This window comes from Nuphar pumila, chromosome 11 (assembly GCF_984573655.1).
Source record: "Nuphar pumila chromosome 11, dmNupPumi1.hap1.1, whole genome shotgun sequence".
Lineage (NCBI taxonomy): Eukaryota > Viridiplantae > Streptophyta > Magnoliopsida > Nymphaeales > Nymphaeaceae > Nuphar > Nuphar pumila.
The window spans coordinates 39,177,028-39,196,442 of NC_143259.1; the positions used below are offsets into that span (position 1 = coordinate 39,177,028).

A 19,415-nucleotide genomic window follows, 5' to 3' on the forward strand; every position below is an offset into this window, starting at 1 on the left:
ATCAATTCTTGCCTTCGAACATAAATATTCAATTCTTTGTCTTCGCCAGGGGTCCGAAACTTCAAATCCCTCATCCAGGGTTTGCCTTTTGGATCTCATTTCATATCATTTCACATCATTTTGTGTCATTTCATCACATTGCATGTCATCCTCAAGATCCAGCATTCTGGTTTTTCAAAATTTTTAATCCAAATTTGATTTTAAAACCTCTCTTTCCAAATCTATTTCAAAAACATGGGTTTTAAATCAACATTTTGCCATTTAGCCAACCCCAGGGCTTTGCATTTTTCATTTCAAAAACATTTTCCTCAAAAAAATAATCTGGATTTATTTTAAACTCATTTTTAACTGATTTCAAATCTGAGACGGGATCCATCTAGGTGGTGTCGCTTCTGGATCACTTTTTTTATTCAGATTTCTCGAAATTTTAGCTATTTTAGAGTTCTAGTCAGATAAGGACTCTATCTTTTTACCTTTTAAACCTTTTTCAACATTTCATTTTGGTTTTAAAACAGAGGTAGCCTTAGCCCTCATCCATTTCCTTCATTTTCGCTAAAATCTCAGAGTTTCAATTAGACTAGGACTCTATTCTAGAGTTTCAGTCGGATTAGGACTATCTTTTATCTCTATTTTCACCTGTTTTCAAGGAAATCCTTCAAAATCTTTCGAAAGAAGCCAAAATTTTAGAGTTTCAGTCGGATTAGGACTATCTTTTATCTCTATTTTCACCTGTTTTCAAGGAAATCCTTCAAAATCTTTCGAAAGAAGCCAAAATTTTAGAGTTTCAGTCTAACTAGGACTCTATCATAGAGTTTCAGTCAGATTAGGACTCTATTTCTCAGTGTTATTTTCACCTGTTTTTGAGAAAATCTTTCAAAACCTTTCAAAAGAAGTCAAAATGCTAGAGTTTTAGTCGAATCAGAAGTCTGCCCTAGAGTTTCAATTGGATTAGGACTCTAACTCAGACTTTATTTTTGAGAAAATCTTTCAAAAACTTCCTCATTTATCTTTCAAAAATCAAAATTTAAAAATTTAGGACCTTAGTGTAGAGTTTCAAAATTTTAGGACTCTGCCCCAGAGTTTCAGTCGGTTCAGAACTTTACTCTGATTTCCTCTTTTTACTTTTTATTTCACTTGTTTTTCCAAAACAAATTCAATTCTAAGAGTTTCAAAATTCTGAGACTCTATTTCAGAGTCCCAGTTGATTAGGACTCTAACCCTGCTTTTTTATTTTTGTTCATTTTTACTAATCTCTGAGAAGACATTTCAAAATCTCTTCGTTTGTCTTTCAAAAACCAAAATTTAAGAGTTTTGAAATTTTAAGACTCTAGTCAGGAGTTTTAGTTGGTTTAGGACTCTAATTTTCTCAAATTTTATCCTTTGCTTTTATTCTCATCTATTTTAAAAACTCTTTTTTTTTAACCTTTATTTCAACCTGGTCAAAAACTCAGATGCGGGGATCATATACCTGGCGCCACATTCGAGAGATTTTCAATTCATCTAGGATTCTAGAGAATTTAGAATTTTAATTTTCACCTATTGTTTCAAACCCCTTTTGAAAATCTTGTTTTTAACCCTTTTATTTTCATGTTTTTAAAATCATTTTTTGAAAAACAATTGGGGCCCACAACTAGGTGGCGCCACATTTAAAAATATTTTGGTTAACTTAGGATTAGTCAATGTTTTAGTTAGGTTAAAAGTTTAAAAGAGTCAAATTGATTTTACAAATCCATTTTCACTTTAGTGTTTTTAACTTTGTTTTTTAAGTTTTTAAAAACCAAATGTGGGCCCACCTAGGTGGTGCCACATTTGAGATATTTTTAAAAGTTTAATTAGAAATCAATTAAGTGAATTAGAGTCTAATTAGGAAGGTTGAAAAGTCAAACCCAGCTGGAAAAACCACCCCCCTAAACAAGACTATGGCCTCGAAATCAGGATTTTCAGAAAAGTTTTTTGTAAAACTCGTAATTCAGGGATCAAACTGATTCAAATCAAGACCAAATCGAGTTTGGAGTATCCTAGCATGATTATAAATATGATCAAACCCTAAAATATAAAACTTTTCATAAAAAAATTGGAATATCATAAAAATATTAATTTTTGCCTGTGTTTCAGTCGAATCAGGACTCCGTGGGCATCCTGTTTTTATGATTTAACTAAATAATGTATCGAATGAATTTCAAAATTTACAAAAATCGATATAGATACTCTTAATAACCCTAAAATTAAAATTAAATCAATCTATATATATATATATATATATATATATATATATATATATATATATATATATATATATATATTTGGTATTATTTTGATATGAAAATTGAATAAAACACACAAAAATATATGATTTTGCCCGTGGGCACGTACCTGTCACAGTGTCAGACATGAATCAGGCATCAAACCGTGATAAAAATAGTAAAATTTTATATGGAGAAACTAGACATATGAAAAAAAATACTCCTTTTTACAGATCAGAAAAAGCATCTCCGGTTAGAGAGATATCATTCCGGCAATATACGCTTGATTCTGGCGAACATATAACGGTTTCAAAACAGGAAGTTCTGATTTTGGTTTAAGTAAAAATAACAAAAAGTGCTTAAAAATTACATAAATCATACTGATAAAACTAGACATATTGTTGAATCTGTGGCATCTTACGGATTGTCAAACGAATCTTTGGTTAGGGAGGTAAATTTCACGCAAGTTGAACTAGGGCTTAAAGAATACATAACATTTACTGTGAAATAGATTCTAATTTCTGACAGAGGAAAAATAGAAAATGACCATATAAAATTTGAAAATTTCACAGAATATACTAAACATCATGAATAACCCACTTATTTTTACGGATTGTCGATCAAATCTTAGGTAAGAGAGATATCACCTCAACAATTTGTCCTTGATTCCACATAGCGTTTTCATGGTACAAGAATCAGAGTTTGGTTTCTGATTTTTTTAGTAAGGTTACAGAACTCAAAATAATCCAATTTTTTTATGAAAAGTCACTGACACATGCATGATTCAACCCTAAAAAAATTAGAATTTATCGATAGAAAAAAAACATATGAAATAATTCTGTTCCTGCATGCCCGAAATCAATAACGCATATTATCACTAAAGCACATGAATAAACCTAATTTACGCATGTAAAAATCATTAAAAAATACAAATAAAGTAACGAATCATGATTTGATGCTTGGACACATAAAATAAATGTTAATATGATGAAGTAAATAAAAAAAATCAGGAAAAATATGGTTAGAATTTGATTTAGCCATTTGAGAGAAGGATTCGATCCATGGAGGGATTAAATCTCATATCTTCTTTGGCACAATCGTAAAAAGCAATATTCAAAGTTATTTCAACAGATTAAAATCATGGAAATCACCCTCACACAGCCTTAGATCATCTTCTTGGATTGCCTTCATGATTCTTGAGTGGAAACAAAGCTAAAACCCAATCTCGAGTGGGACACCAATGGCTAAAATGGCAAATAAAACATTAAAACTAATAAAAATAACGAAAAAAACTAGAAGAAATCTCACCTTGGGGGAGCTACAACAATAGAGAAAGGAGAGGCTGTTGGAAGAGAGAGAGGGAGAAAGAAGAAGAAGAGGAAAAGATGAGGGGGTTGACCCCCCCTATGCCCCTTTTATAAAGAAATTTAGAACTCTTAATTAAAGAATTTTCTTTTTCCATTTTTTCTCAAAATTCTGAATTTCAAAATTATCTATTTTTATTTTGCAGCATTCTTTATTATGTTTATCTTAGGGAATCATGAAAAAGGCTTATATCCGGATAAATCCAGCAATTTCCAGATATTATTGGATAAATCCCCAAAAGCTGACATTTATCTACTAATGAGTTTGCTAATTTTGCAGGGACATTCAAGAGTGTATTTTTTTTATTTTTTTCCTTTTTTATTTAAATTATAATTAGAAATTTGAAATAAGAATTTAATTTTCTGCTTACATTAGGGTTGCATTGCATATAATTTATTTTTATAATATGATTTGTGTGATGAATGATGATTCATGCATATTCAAATCCACCATGGTCTACATGAATGACACGTGCACCCGCTTCTAAGGAGTTAATAAACTCGATTGAGTTCGTATTTATGGTCATAGTCAGAATACAAACAATATCCAAATTTATCATCTTCTTTTAAGCTATAAACAACCTACACTCTTAGGCATTTTCAGAAATCATTGCATATTTCAAAACTTTTTTAAGTATTTTCTCCTTTTAGAATCAAATGAAGTATATACAATACACATTCGTGGCCATAGTTAGGGATATGTAAAGAATTTATTTCATCTGAATTCTACAAGGCATAAAAATCTATTTTTCAAAGATTTTCCATAAATTCTTCAGAAAATATTTTCTCAAATTGCACTCATTCATTCATCTAGGCTTAGACTGCATCATGAAAAGACTTTCACAGGGTCACACGCCCATACCTTTTTATGTTTTCCAATTCAATCTTAACAAAAATCGATTTTTTCTATGTCTTTCTCTAGAATTCGATTTTCTCAAAAAGATCTCATTTTCTTCAGAAATCATTTTTTTTTCTTCAAAATCATCTCAAATGTAATTTGCGATTTTCAAAGTATCTTTTTTTAAGTATTTTCAAATCTTTGAAGCATACATCATGTTTTAAAACTGCATTTTCTAAATTTCAACAACACATGCATGATTCCTTGTGCATTAGGGAATAAAGCATCGATTTAGATAAGTTGAGCAAAGCAAAGCACTAGATTGATCTTTGGTTCAATTACCACTGGTTACAGTGCCAGGAACGGTTGAACCTCGTACCGACAGGCGAGTTCCATTTCTCGAAATTATTCTACATTTTAAAACGGAGGCAGATTATTTTCAAAATCATTTTCAAATGTCAGTTTGACTTGAAAAAGTAAAATTTTGCAATGATAACAATCACCCAATTGCTTGAAGTCAATTTCAAAATTTGTGAGAATATTCCTTCCCACACCTTTCAACATCATGCTAGTCTACTTCATGAATAGGTCTCACCTTTGGAAATGTCCCATCTTTTCCTTTGCGTTCAAATTGCCCCTCCTTAGTCGACATGAAAGTCATCTCTAGGAGGAAGTAACAAATGAACATGATCATGTCAAGCATCCAGAAGGCAACTACAAGAGATGTGGCACATTCTATATGATAGGATCCTACTGTAGATGTCTTAAGACTTGAGGAAGATAGCTAGTAAGTGTACGCCAATGTTAACTACCTTGCAGAGCTAGGTGTATTTACTGTGGAGATGTTGGCATGGATCAACCACCTTCCAGCCAGTTAGCTCAGGTCTTTGAAATGGTTCCCATGCCTAACCGCCTTGCTTTAATTGTCAAAATCATTGCCAGTTGTATCTTTGTCAGCCAACATCACCAGCCCGCTTACTCTAGGCAAATCTCCTTCACAAGCTTAATAGCGAGTGCAACAGTTAGATCCGTGGCTAATAGGTTAATAGCTCTGATAAAGACTATGCCCAGTTGTAGTGCTATCCAAAATTGATTAACACCACCAAACTGGGACAACTTACCTAATTTCTCTTGAAGAGGAAACATGTCCTCTAACCATTAGTTCACTATAGGCTTGTGAATAATCTCGTGTTCTGAAGCTTTTTTCAAGATCAATTATGTCCGATGGATCAAGATTTGATAAAGAATTGGTCCAGATTTCATATTGTGACAGATATGTGGCCTCCGATTGGTGTTCATGCATAGATGTTCAGATAGCTTCTGTGAGGTTAGCCACCCAAGTGCGCCTGGCTTTTACCATTAGATCTCATCATTAGGATTTCATTGAGGCAAGGGCAATTTGTTCAAATTCAGATAATCTTTTTCCTGAGACTTCATATTTGAACAATGCCTTTGGAGCTCTTTTATATCAGACGGGTTATCTATTTCAGTATCTTCTAATAATCATCAATTGATCAAATGGCTCTGGAAGGTCATAAACAACTTCAAAGTGAGTTTGGTTTTATTTAGTCATTTATATATGTTAGCTAGTACCTTGTATTCCAAGTCTTCACGTTTGCTAGTTCTTATCCTGGAATCTCGTGTTTGGTGGGAGTGCCCTGATTTCTGGCCTCATTAGTCTGTACATTTTAATTGATCAAATGGCTTGTACATTTTTCACCTCAATAAAAAGGAGGGGGGCCTTAATCCCCCAGCGTGTCTCTCTCAGAGAGAAGAGAGAGAGAGAGAGAGAGAGAGAGAGAGAGAGAGAGCATTTATCATTCAACATTACCAAAATACATCCAACCGAATATTGGATGAGAGATGAACATAAGAGTAAGACAGCCACCATCTAGATGGTGACTGTGCACAGCAGTTCCCCGTCTCTACTATGTAATTTAAGAGTCAGATACACATCAAACATAACCCGCTGACGTAGCCTTCTAAAATTGAATTTGATGCCCCTGAAAAAGATATTGTTTCTTTCAGTCCATATCACCCACCATGCTGAAAACAACCATACCCGCCACAAAAAGGGAGAGAGAGAGAGAGAAAGAGAGAGAGAGATTTTGGTACCTTTTAAGAAAAGGCTTATGTTCACCCTCCTAACTTGATGCCTAGAGCATTCCAATGGCATATTTTTTATCGTCTTTCTTTTTAGGGTTTTTTTTTTTTCAAATCAGTCCCGCCCTCTGGTGGGCTAATTCCACAATCATCCTTGCCTCATAGCTAATCTCAAAATAGTGCCCACTTTTTGCATAACCATGCCAAATCCACCCTTGAAGTTAATTCCCGTCAAAGGAGGGGATGAAATCCATTTGGGCACAGTGAAATGATGCTTTTTCCCATGAGAGAGGGACAATTTTGAGAAAAGACAATGACTGGTTTTGAAGATGGGCTCCGTTAGTTTCTTCAAAGAGAGGACATAAGAAAGGGAAGAGTGAGCTTTGTTCTTATTTTTTAACAGGATTCTGAAGATGATTTTTGATAATTTGTTGAGAGAGAGAGAGTTCCATTTCTAGTCGGACTTCAGAATGGGTAGAAAGAGAATAAAGGGCAGATCAACTGTGTTTCTTCATGTTACAACTTTTTTTGAGATTTCTTTTCTCTTCCATTAATTCCTTTGTCATGAATGAAAGCATGGTTCTTTCTTTCCTATTGAAGATGAAGTTGCATATATATGCACCTTATACATGCCACATTAAGGCTGTTGTTGAACAAAACCTTCACCAGTAAAAAATAAATCTAATATAAAAGGCAGAAGGAAAGAAAGCATCAGAACCTATCATATGTCACTGTAGAAACCTAAAGGAAGAAGCATGGATAAAGTGAAATGGAGAAACACAAAGGGTCATACGGGTGCTGTAAAAAAAAGGGGCAACAATGTAATAATCAGACCCAAAAACAACTTTTTGGTAATTTTAGAAACCCATTTAACCATGGTAAACTCTTAACCACAGTTAACATCATGGTTTTTAACAAAAGGATGATTGTCCTAACGGTTCAAAAGGTGGGGATGATTTTGAGAATAGGTATAAGGCAATGGATGTGGGGTTAGCCGATAAGGCAAGGGTAGATTTTGGAAAATCTCTTCTTTTTAAATATAAACTTAACCATTTTACCATATTAAATTTATTTTCCTCCTTAAAGCTTCCTTCATGAACCAATGATATACAGATGATAAGTTTACGTGTTTAAAAATATTAGATAGTAGTGGTAAGTTAACTATGCATAATGACAAATTTTGAAAAAACAAACTAAAAAGGCAAGCTCAAAAAATAAACAAAGAGTTCCTAAAATAGCAAAATCTTCTAAAACAAGTACTTGAAACCCATGAAACATTAAAATTAACCTACTTTGTGCAAATAAATCAGTAAAATTTTCTTTTTGAGTGTCACAACACAGTGAAACATGCATGAACATGCATATGAATTGTTAAACAGAAAATAACCATCTTTCTTTAAAGACTATAATTTTTTATATTTTCTTCATGTCTAAAATCTCAAATATCGAGATTTAAAAATACCATTTTACCCTTCGCATATGCAGACTTTCTCTTATATATGTGAACTTCTTCTAAAATATGTGATTGTTTTTTACATAACCGTCTCTCATCTCAAATCTTTATCTTTTTGATATGACGTCGAAAACTTATGTTTTTATAGTCGTTGGAAAACTAAGACACATCCTTATAATTTTCATGTTTTGAGTTAGAACTGAAACCCTCTTAGGATTTTCATTTATGAGTTTCAAAATTAGAATAAAAACACGCTTCGTAGATTGGAACAATCGAATAATAGGTAGTTTTAGAAGACATTTCAACCCAAAAAATAAAGGATTCTAGAAAAATTCAAAAAAGAACAAAGAAACTATAAAAAAATACCTTTCCAACGACACCGCATTTTGCTGAAAAATGATAAATGAGTACTGAGATGCAACCTCAACAACATTCCTAAAACTTGAGAAAGTTTGCATAAAATATGTGTGGACTTTATGAAGTCGGCATAATATATGCAGACTTAAAGAAGACCGCATAAAAGTATATGTGAACTTGAGAAAGTTCGCATATATTTTTATGCAAACTTTTTCAAGTTTTAAGAATGTTGTCATGGTTATATCTCAGTGTCTTTTTATCATTTTTCAGCAAATCAAATGTCGTTGAATTTTTTTTGCCTAATTTTTTTGTTCTTTTATGTATTTTTTCATAATCCTTCATTTTTTGGGTCAAAATATCATCTGAAACTATCCATTATTCGATTACTTTAGTCTACAGAGTATATTTCTATTCCAATTTCATAACTCAGAAATAAAAATCTTTGAGGTGTTTTCGATTCTGACTCAAAACATAAAAGTTGTAGGGTTGTATCTAAGCTTTCCAACAATTATAAAAATACAAGTTTTTGATGTTGGATATAAGAGATACATGTATAAAAACAAAAACAGTTTTGCAAAAAACAATCATAGGAAGTTCTCATGTGCAAAGGGTAAAAAAGTCTTTTTTAATTCTGATATTTGCGATTTTAGACATGAAGAGAATATAAAAAATTATAGAGGTTTTAAGCAAATACATCAAATTAGTCGTACAATACGGTCATTTTTCGAATGTTAAAAGTATATTATACTTAAACCAATAACTAAAAATAAGATAATGCATTGAATAACAAAGAGAACCACACTATATGTGAATTAAAGTACTTTAATGGAGAAAATACAACAATAACCATATAAAAAATGTTGAAAAAATGGCTCCAAGAAGGTGACTTGTCAAAAAATGGATGCAGGCCAAAAGCTTGGAGGGATGCTGTGAAGCGCTCTCTTAAAAGCGACAGTCGCCCCCACCGATGTAAAGCTGAGTGTAGCAAGGTATGATGCAACTTCGCTTCTCGGATACAACGAAGCCTATGCCTAACTCGCACTATGTCAACTTCCTTGTACACTAGGCAAGAAGGCCTCGAGATGATCACTGAGTAGCCGCAAGAGAAAAAAACAAAAGAGCATAGAAAGAGAATACAAAAAACAGGAAAAGCACAAAAGAAAAAAAGTGGTTTAGACCAAGCAAGAGCAAGGTAAAATAAGCCTCGAGATGACGCGTTAGACATCCTCCTATAAACACTCAAAATAGGTAGACTGTGCATCTTCAATACTCAAGGAGTTGAGACACCCATTGGAATAGGGCACATTCAAAACATGATGCAAAAGACTTTTGACCTAACGTCACATTTTCCAAATGTTAGAAATAGGAAAATATACTTGGTAGAAAATAAAATGATATTTAAATAATTTAAATACTTTTTTTATAAGTTTAAAATAATAAAAAAAATATAAAATAGTCAAAGTTAAAGACCCAATAAAATCAAGTCAAGCCAAAGCCGAATTCAATTTCAAGTCCAAATTTCAATTGACAAGCCCCCACAAGCCTTGCCCTTAAGTCAAGGGCTCGACAATAAAACTTTTCAAAAATAATCAATAAAATAATAGTAGGGAGGAAAAATAGTGGGAGAGAAAAAAAAACAATTGGTTTGGGCATTATAAGAGAAGACCGTACGAGATAAATAAAATTTTTAAGGCTCATGCCCCTAGCAGTTTAGGTTTGGTACCCTGAAGCCAATTATTGTTCCTGATTTAACGGAACTTTCTTCTAAAGGCCAACTTCTTGCCCTTAATTTCAGAAAAGAACCTCACATTTCTATTTTTGATACGAGCATCTGTGTTTCTGAAGCCACTAAACAGAGACCCCAAGTTAAGGAACCTGAATTGATCCTAACTTAATCGGAGCTCCTACTACCCGAGAATGACCCAATAATTACCAGGCCGGGCTCTTGGCGACCCAAATTATTTTCGGGCCTTAATTAGCTTTGGATCAGGCTGGCCTGGCCCGACCCGATGTGCACACCTAAGTTAACCTCCATCATCTTGAGAAGCATGATTCTTTTGAGTTCTTATGTTTTCCCTTTGGCGTTACAAATATATATTTACAGCCATAAAAGAGAAGTGTATAAATGAATAAATTCCAATCAGGGCCAATCTCTTTCCCTTAATTTAACAAATGAGTCTCACTTTTTTGAAATTCTAGATATAGGTCATGCTTTTCCTGAAAATAGTCGTATAAGGACCTCTCAAGTCAACATCTATCTTCTCGAAGAATGTATTTTTTTTTTCAGCGTAATGTCCTTTGAAAATTAAGGAAACACTCATTCATCCACACCAAAAGCAAAAGGTAAACCGTTCAACATCTCAATATGGAGTCGTTATTATTGTAACAACTTATGAATTAATTTGAGTTAAAAGGTAATAATAAATACGTGCCCTTGTTTGGCAGTTTCCAAGAAACAATAGCTCATATATGGTATTTTAAAAACATAAGGGCCGTTTTTGGAATTAATAGCAAAAGGTCTGCCCTTAAATAGAATTTTCTCTTAATAATTTCAAGGTGTTCTTGTCATTTCTCTCATCTTAATTGAGATTTAACTTGAGTTAATGATCAATAATAAAGGTTGGTAGATGTTCACTTTGGCATTTTTTTAAGAGGAAACAGAAGTCGTTTACGTACTCAAATGATGGGTGAATTCGTCATGGATAGTCAACTCAATGCATTGCATAGTCTCTTGACGCATTTTACAATTCCTTGTCGACCCCATGTTGACTACTGTGCATTCAGTAAGAGGAAAGTGTTGGCAAATCTTGCCAAACAAAATGTAGGAATCATACCTGAATTCGTCATGGATAGCAACTGCTTGTAGAAAATTTGGCAATCGGTCGACGCCTATAATGAGCCCAGGCCTTAGGTCAATGATGAGCAGGACTCTTTCACGATATCAGAATGTGAAATTATTTTGGTATGATAGTCACCGTGAGGACTGGCTGAGTCGACTGCTGCTGGGAATGGTTGTCGCCCCACGGTGATAGTATGCCAGAAACACTGTCTCATGATGACAGTTTGCTGAGAATTCATTGACAGTTGTCTTCACAATGACTATCACTGTCAATCGGTGAGTTAAATCATCTCAGGACGACAATGACCGCAAAATGCCAGAAAGCCCTACACGACCACATACAGTTGAATGCGTGGAGTGAGCCCATAATCCAATGTTGGCAAATCCTGTGAAACAAAATGCATAAAGCGTACCTGAATTTATCATGGATCGTAACTGCATGTAGAAAATTCAGTGTTCTCCTCAATCGATCGACGCTCACAATGAGCTCAGGCCTTAGGTAGACGATGAGCAAGACCTTTCCACGAAATCAGAATGTTGAATTGTTTTGACAGAATAATTGCTATGAATAACTCATTATCTTCATAGCCTCTTAACTTCTTTATATAACGAAAGAATAAGGCAATTATGTGAATGTGGTCTCTTCACATTTACTTAACTCCCACTCATTAACCTCATTAATTGGCTACTAATGTGACCACTAATGACTGTCAAACCGGGTCACACTTGTAGGTTGGGTTGGATCCAACAGAAAGGCTCACTTGATTGCTTGCATGACATAAGATCTAGAACCACACGTGATTCCAATTTGCTAGATGGACAACGTGATTTGGAATTAAGTGATAAAAATAACCTCAGATGCGATTTTAAAATCTCGCTATTTCATTTTCTCACGTTTGCTTGCACGTGAGGAACGAGACAAATGAGAATTCTCATTTGAGCCAGGAAAACGTGCTTTACAATAGAGTGAAAAGGGGAGGGGTGACAGATGATGATGTTCTTAATTATTTAAGTTGGCAACGTTCAGCAGGTCCAACAAAGAAGGATTGCAGAAATGAACGTCTGAACTTATAAACGGATACCAACTTGGAGAAAGTTTGGTTTGAGAGAGAAGATAAGAAAATGGTGTGGCTGTTGGCACTCAGAGGGCCTTCTGGGTTCTCTGCTCGATCTACAGCTGAGGAGGTCACACAAGGAGTGAATGGGAGGGGCCTTGTTGCTATTGTCACTGGTTGGTGTCATCCTTTTTTACTCTTTTTGGTGTAGAGAAATCAACATGGTGATTGTGACCCTTATAATTATTGCTTCTATGGTTATTGCCAGTAACAACTGAAGAATTATATTTGCTTGTTCTTGTAATTTTTTTTTGTTGAAGGTGTCTGGTTGTGGTCATATGGAAATCTTGGCGTCAAAAATTGGATGTGGATTTTGTATTTCTTTCTGTATTTTATTGAGCAAGGGGTTGAAGTCTGTGGTGTATCATTAGTTGGTTTGTTACTCTGGCGAGTTTTTGAAAGGGTTTATGTGGTTTTTGAGAACAAGGTGTTAAGAACTCGGTTATCTTGTTCTTCTTGGCTTTTTTATTTTTTGGAAGAAAGTTAAGTCTCGCTTATAGGTTGGAAGAATTAGCACCATGAAGGTGATGAGTAGTCCCCTTGAAAGGAAAAGCAGAGAAAAGACAAAGAGGAAAACCAAGAACAAAATACAGTAACATAGCAATATAGAGAGCCCGCTAGAAATGCTCCCCAAAACAGAGCGAGTTACAACTCTGTTATCCTGAGCCAAAAATCCAACTCAAAGCCACAAACCATGAATTCCAACAGCTTAAAGGGTTGATTTTGTAAGACGTTTCTGTAGATATTGTTGTCGGAAAAGGAAAATTGAGATGTGGTCTCCAACTTGTACTTAGGTGGTTGCCTATTATTTGGTTAATTGATAGTGAGAGGTAGAATTTTGTAAATTATTGTTCATTTAGATCTGTCTATGTTATTATGTACCTTTAAGAAATGAAAAGCGTGGTCTTCATGACTTAGATTTGACAAGTTGACACATGACCACGAGCTCGTAGTGAGTTAGCCTCTTTTGTTTACTTTTTTCTTATTTAGGAAAGGGAACTGTCTGTTGGTGTGAAGAGTATCACAGATAATTGGAAATGTTGAATGGATGGCCATGAAGTCAGATATTTCTTTTTCCCTTTTTCATGTTTCATATTTAGATTTTTCTTAGTACAATATGGTTATTATTAATGAATATACCTAGTTTACTGAAGCCAGGGACTTGTTCTCTGATTGAGGATGTGGTTGGTTATTGACTGAAATCTGGTAGAGAATCAAGGGATTAGAGCAACGTTAGTAAAAGATAGCCACCATCAAGCAAGAGGAATGACCATGGCAAAATAGGGTTGCAAAGGGGGATGGTTGAGGTGGCAGCTGAGATATGCACACGAAAAGACTGTTAGTAAAAGGGAAGCCCCTCCAATTAGCATGAGAAAGTGTGTGTGTGTGTGTGTGTGTGTGTGTGAGAGAGAGAGAGAGAGAGAGAGAGAGAGAGAGAGAGAGAGAGAGAGAGAGGTGGCACTGTTGATGGTCCAGGCAGTGCAGGCACCAATCTATGATAGGATGAACGTAAGAAGATTCTGTAAGTCTAGTTTGCATGCTTGGACATGAATGTAAAACATGACATGCTTGGACATGAATGTAAAACATGACATTTATGACAGAACATTAATATCCATGTGACGTGCATAAGACAAGTCTAGGAACGGAAGGAACAAGGGTCGCAAGTGTGTGATAAGCAATATATATATATATATATATATATATATATATATATATATATATATATATATATACGTTTTTTAGATGCCCATGATATCCAACGTAACTGGAATGCTGAACACGGATTGCATCCCAGACTTGGATGTACATGATAGATTTCCCAATCAATACATCATTTTGTCTTCCAATTTTTAATATTTAGCGAATACATCTCTTGTATTTGCAGGTGCATCAAGTGGTCTTGGTGCTGAGACAGCCCGTGTTCTTGCACTGAGAGGTGTTCATGTAGTTATGGCAGTCAGGAACACAGATGCTGGTAGAAATGCCAAAGAAACCATCATCAAGGAGAATCCAACTGCCAAAGTAGATGTCATGGAGCTAGACCTTACCTCCAAGTCATCAATAAGGAAGTTTGCATCCGAATATAAGTCTCAAAATCTTCCATTGAACATTCTCATGTAAGAATGTACAAGAGCAGTTTGTGTCCTAGCTTGTTTGTCAAGTGGATGAACTTGTAATTTGTAATTTGTACCTGTTTCCCAGTAGCTTAAATTATGACACCTAGTTTTGTGTTATTTGAAGTAACAATGCAGGCTTTATGGCGACTCCATATCTTCTCTCCCAAGATGGAATTGAACTTCAATTTGCAACAAATCATCTAGGTAACTTTGGTGATTCAAACATCAATTTGTGTACTTATATCATTCAGAAACATCAATTTGTGTACTTTTATTCTTTAAGCATGTATAAAGCGTAAGATCCTTTATGCTCTAGACAAGACATTTCTATTGTTTATTATGGAACAAAAAATATTTGATTAACTATGTTGAGATTTATGACGTGGTTCAAATTATCATATTTTAGCAGAATGGTTTGTGGAAACAATCCTTTATTTTCAAATATCATTTTTTTGATGATATAGACTACCTCTTGTTCTTTTTCAAAACTCTGGATCAAAACATCTGCACCTTTTTTGACACAATCAAGAGTTTTGTATTTGACATTTTGGGTGCTGGTGCTATGCATATGCATCCAGTACTGGAATTTGTAAAAGTAACATTTGCTTAGAGAACTTAATTTGAATTTAAATAAGTGCATTTTCCTATTCTATGATGTCTTCTAGTTGCCTTTTCTCCATTTTGGGATAAGAAAATCTTCTTGTTCCAACAAGCAGCATCTTAATAAATGTGAATATGAGGATGAGGCTATCTACTGAAAAATTGAAGCAAGTGCTGGAAATGCAATGCCTGATGTTCAATGCATTGCTTTAGACGTATGCTATGTGGATTTTGACTGTTATTTGACAGAAAGGGTGACAAAACCTTATAAATGAACCTAAATGAGACAAGAGTTAAGGATATTTAGCTGCTTATCAGTGGTTTAACGCTAGGTAGCAATGATTTTTTCTCATGAATATGCTTTGGGAATTGGGAAGCCTGCTGACGAGCCTTTGTCATGCTCTTTGCAGGTCATTTTCTTTTGACAGATCTTTTATTGGAGAAAATGAAAACTACAGCTCGGGAGAGTAATATAGAAGGGAGAATTGTCAACCTTTCATCTGAGAGTCACAGATTTCCTTACAAAGAGGGGATCCGATTTGATGAAATCAATGATAAAGACAGGTAGATCATTGTTTTTTCTGTATTAGGTTGATTTTTTACAACGATCTGTCACTTCCCAATAAAAACATTGTTTTTCTCTTTTCTTTTATCCATATTGCACACAGAACATATTTTCTCAAAACAATATAGGAACTTAAATCGAGATTACTATTTCCCCTGATTCATCTGCAACTTTTAGAGGAATGTTCTATAAACCAAAATTTTCCATCATTGTTAACATTGTTAAATATGCAGGTATACTAGCTTGGGTGCATATGGACAGTCAAAGCTCGCCAATGTACTCCATGCCAATGAGCTTTCTAGACGTCTCAAGGTGTTCACATATTGAGTAAATTTGATGAGGCCCAGACTTGGGGCTTCTGAGGCAGATTTTCAATAAAATTTGATTTTCACATGCAATTTATGAAAAGAAAATTTTACTTTAAATGGGGATTGATTTTTTTACAAAATAGAAGCTTAACAGCCCTTCTCTTGTTGAAGCAGGAAGAAGGGGTGCAGATAACTGCTAATTCACTACATCCAGGAGTAATTGCCACCAACCTTCTGCGTTATCATGGTCTCATTAACAGTAAGCTATATCATCCTTGTATATTTTTGACATCTTAATGCTTAGGATGCCATAAAGTAGCTTCTGGTACCTTGTAAACTTGATTATCCTTCTAATGGATATTGTTTCTTCTATTTGGTATTTTACTCTGTTATTTTGCATCGTTTGTGAAAGGTTTCAGTTGCTTTTCTCATTGTCTGTGATGCTTTATTTTAAAGACATGTTCTATTGTTTCATGTATGCGGATACCAAACTTTATTTTCAGTCACAAATACTTGTTCTCTTATGTATCAAAATAAGGCTTTCCTATGTCCTACAACAAAGCATTTCTCAATAAAAGTGTTTATATTCCACATGAGAGTCATGTTCAATTGCTGCACTGGTTTGTGGTGGATCGTACCAATTGCTTCATACTTTGGCAGGAAAAAGCTTTTGTATGAATAATTTAACAGACATGAATTTCTCTAATCATATTTGGAAGTGCTTGGATAACTATATAACAGCAGGATATTTGGTACATTTTTACTATTTTCATAACTGATCTTCCTAAGTATCACTTGACTTCTTAAACCAGATTGTTGGATCCTTCTCTTCTTTCTTCCCTTCTTTACCTGACTGTCTAGTTATTTACAAGCTTATGGAGCCTGTCATTTGTCATGAACATTATAAACAAAGTATTGAATGAGGATTATCTATCTCTTCATGCCCTCACTCAAATGGAAATTTTGGTTTGTCTAAGATTTGTTGGTTGTTTAAGTATGTCTCTTGACTAGGTTCCCGTCAATGGCTATTCCTCTACTAGTGGTAGAAGCTATTTTTTTTCTTGTTTGACTCTCTCTTTGTATCTGGATGACATCTTAATATCCTATCATTCATAAATCAGATCATAACTTGAAAATTTTCTTTTTCAGTTTCCCCAAAAGAAAAGATCTACAATATGACTAGGTGTGTAGTATATGTAACCAGTTCTACATCACATTTCAACGATGAAATCATATTTATCTTTTGCCTTTTTGTTTGTTACATATGGAATACTTTATTTTTGTCGCACTAACTTTGGGGCTTGTTTTTATATTTTATCATGTCCTTTTAACTTTTCCTTTACTTCGATCCATGTTGGACATAGCTGAAACTAAAACCCATGCAAATTAGTATCGGCCGGTAAGTCACTATGACAATGATGAACCATCCTAAGAAGATAAGTTGTTCAATATCTATGGCATTCCGACCGGCTCAATTTTCTAAAAGTCCATTATGAAGTTAATGGTCCCTAGTATAGGCTAATCTTCTCCAACTTGGCTTCAGTTGTTCAGAGCATCATAGTATCCTAATGTTTTCAAATTCTAGGATTAGTTCAAGTAGTTCTTACAAGCAGACAGCTTTGATTAAAAATTAAGTGCTTCCTTGCGGCCTTTGTTCTTTTTACAATAGTTGCATGGTGTTCTTCAAGATGTTTAACAGTTTCTACTCTATTGCAGACATTGCTCATTTAATTAGCAGATTTACATTGAAAAACGTGCAGCAGGTGCAGTTTAACATCTTTTAGTCAATTCTCTCTTCGGACCTGGCTGCCTTTATCTACTTAAAATAATAATAATAATGAATGTGGTTTTATTTCATGTGTTTTCACAGGGAGCAGCAACAACATGCTATGTTGCATTGAATCCCCAAGTGCGAGGTGTAACTGGCAAGTACTTCTATGATTGCAATGAAACAAAACCGGGCAACCTTTCCAATGACCCAGAGCTGGCAAGGAAACTGTGGGACTTCAGTCTGGACTTGGTCCAGTGATATGGTTCTATGCTTCAGTTTGCGCTTGATGTGAGGGTGTGCTTCTACTGAATCAATGTCTCTGATAACTAAAATCGTGTGTGCATGTGTGTGTGTGTGAGAGAGAGAGAGATCTGTGAAAGGAAGAAGTTTTGTCTTTGTGGGCCAGTGATAACTAAAAGTTTTGCTTGGTATGGTTGAAAAACAACTAGACATTCAGTGGCATTTATTTATATCAACTGCTTGTTTGGTGTGAATTATGTGATGGTTTTGGGCATTATACATGAGGAAATGGTCGTTGCATTTTAGTACTATACTGAACTAAATCATGCCTGTGTCTTCCTGCTCGTTAGGTTCCTGATGATAGGTTGGCCCACATTGAAAACAGAAGGTGATTGCATTCTCATAATCTCCTGTTCTTTCAATTTCTACTTCCATATTGCAAACTAGCTTAAATCTCTTCAGCACTTCAATGCATATTTTTACAGACACAATTCCTTTAAAACTTTTATGTATGCATCCACATCCAAACTACATAGTTCAGATTGTTGGGCCTGCATCATTGATGTAGTATGGCCCATATTATATAGAGCCCAAAGGTTGCATGTTTTGGCATGAGTTATGTCTTTTGGCATCTTTCCAAGAGGTGTTAATGTCAAGAGTTGCAACTTATGGTGTGTCTTTCCATGGTGGTTAAGTGTTTCTTAACATTGAAGAAGTTGTATCCTTTCACATCCAAGGGGTGTTTTCTATGATGAAAAGAGACATTTGTTATTATAAATAGGAGGGTCATCATACTCACTGGACAATTCATTCACAAGTGTGTGAACCCATCTTTCAAGCACATAAAGGGCCTAGTAGAAATTGGAAGATCACTTCCTTTCTTAAAGTACTCGTGTTCGTAAAGAAAGAAGAAGAGACAAATCATAGTGTTATCATGGTTGGAAGTATGTTTTAATTCCTATAGTTGGTATAACAACATTAAGTTAAAAAAAAAATAGTCTCTTCATAATCAAATGTTCTTGGATTCCCATTATTTTAATCCAACATATGGGTTTATTCATGACATTGGATTCCAATCTGTTTGACTAATGTCATGTTCATATTTGAGTCTTATGCATGTCATTGTTTGTTAATTGAATTATATTTAAATCAATTAACATTAAAATAAACTCTTATTTTAATGTCATTATGGAGTTGATTAGAATTTAGAAACTTAATTATCTTTAGAGTCCTCACATCTTAGATTTTCAAGTTGCATTTTTCTAATCAACATTGAGTGATTAACATAACTATCTAAATGAATTATGGAATAGCCACAACAGCCCTGTACATTTGGATAGTATAGTTAAATCACATAATGTTATAAGAGTAAATATCAAATGACATTATAATTGCATCTTTATCAAGATTGGGTAAGATAATGAGTTATTTATCAAAAGATTCTAGTCGCCCACAAGTATATAATTTTCTTGATAAATCTTTGTAACTCATTAGTCCTA

The 19,415-nt window shown here is 34.4% G+C and overlaps 1 protein-coding gene across 2 annotated transcripts; it reads left to right on the forward strand.

The window, feature by feature from the left end:
- The first annotated feature begins 12,229 nt into the window (after positions 1-12,229).
- Positions 12,230-18,168, forward strand: LOC149822287 (short-chain dehydrogenase TIC 32, chloroplastic-like). 2 transcript variants are annotated; one of them, XM_089980975.1, is made up of 8 exons: positions 12,230-12,428; positions 14,201-14,432; positions 14,557-14,636; positions 15,443-15,596; positions 15,831-15,909; positions 16,080-16,164; positions 17,622-17,668; positions 17,776-18,168. In XM_089980975.1, the coding sequence occupies exons 1-8, from the start codon at positions 12,320-12,322 to the stop codon at positions 17,932-17,934; spliced, it is 945 nt and encodes a 314-aa protein (XP_089837101.1). In that variant the 5' UTR covers positions 12,230-12,319; the 3' UTR covers positions 17,935-18,168. The 2 variants fall into 2 exon arrangements, with proteins under 2 accessions (XP_089837101.1, XP_089837102.1); XM_089980976.1 differs by lacking the exon at positions 17,622-17,668 and having other exon boundaries at positions 12,232-12,428; positions 17,776-17,992.
- Positions 18,169-19,415: the final 1,247 nt, after the last annotated feature.

Bases quoted from the DNA above. Each gene is read 5' to 3' on its own strand.
- LOC149822287 (XM_089980975.1), top strand. From the start codon at position 12,320: ATGGTGTGGCTGTTGGCACTCAGAGGGCCTTCTGGGTTCTCTGCTCGA. The intron at 14,637-15,442 runs GTAACTTTGGTG...TGCTCTTTGCAG, and splicing joins ATTTGCAACAAATCATCTAG to GTCATTTTCTTTTGACAGAT. The intron at 17,669-17,775 runs GTGCAGTTTAAC...GTGTTTTCACAG, and splicing joins CATTGAAAAACGTGCAGCAG to GGAGCAGCAACAACATGCTA.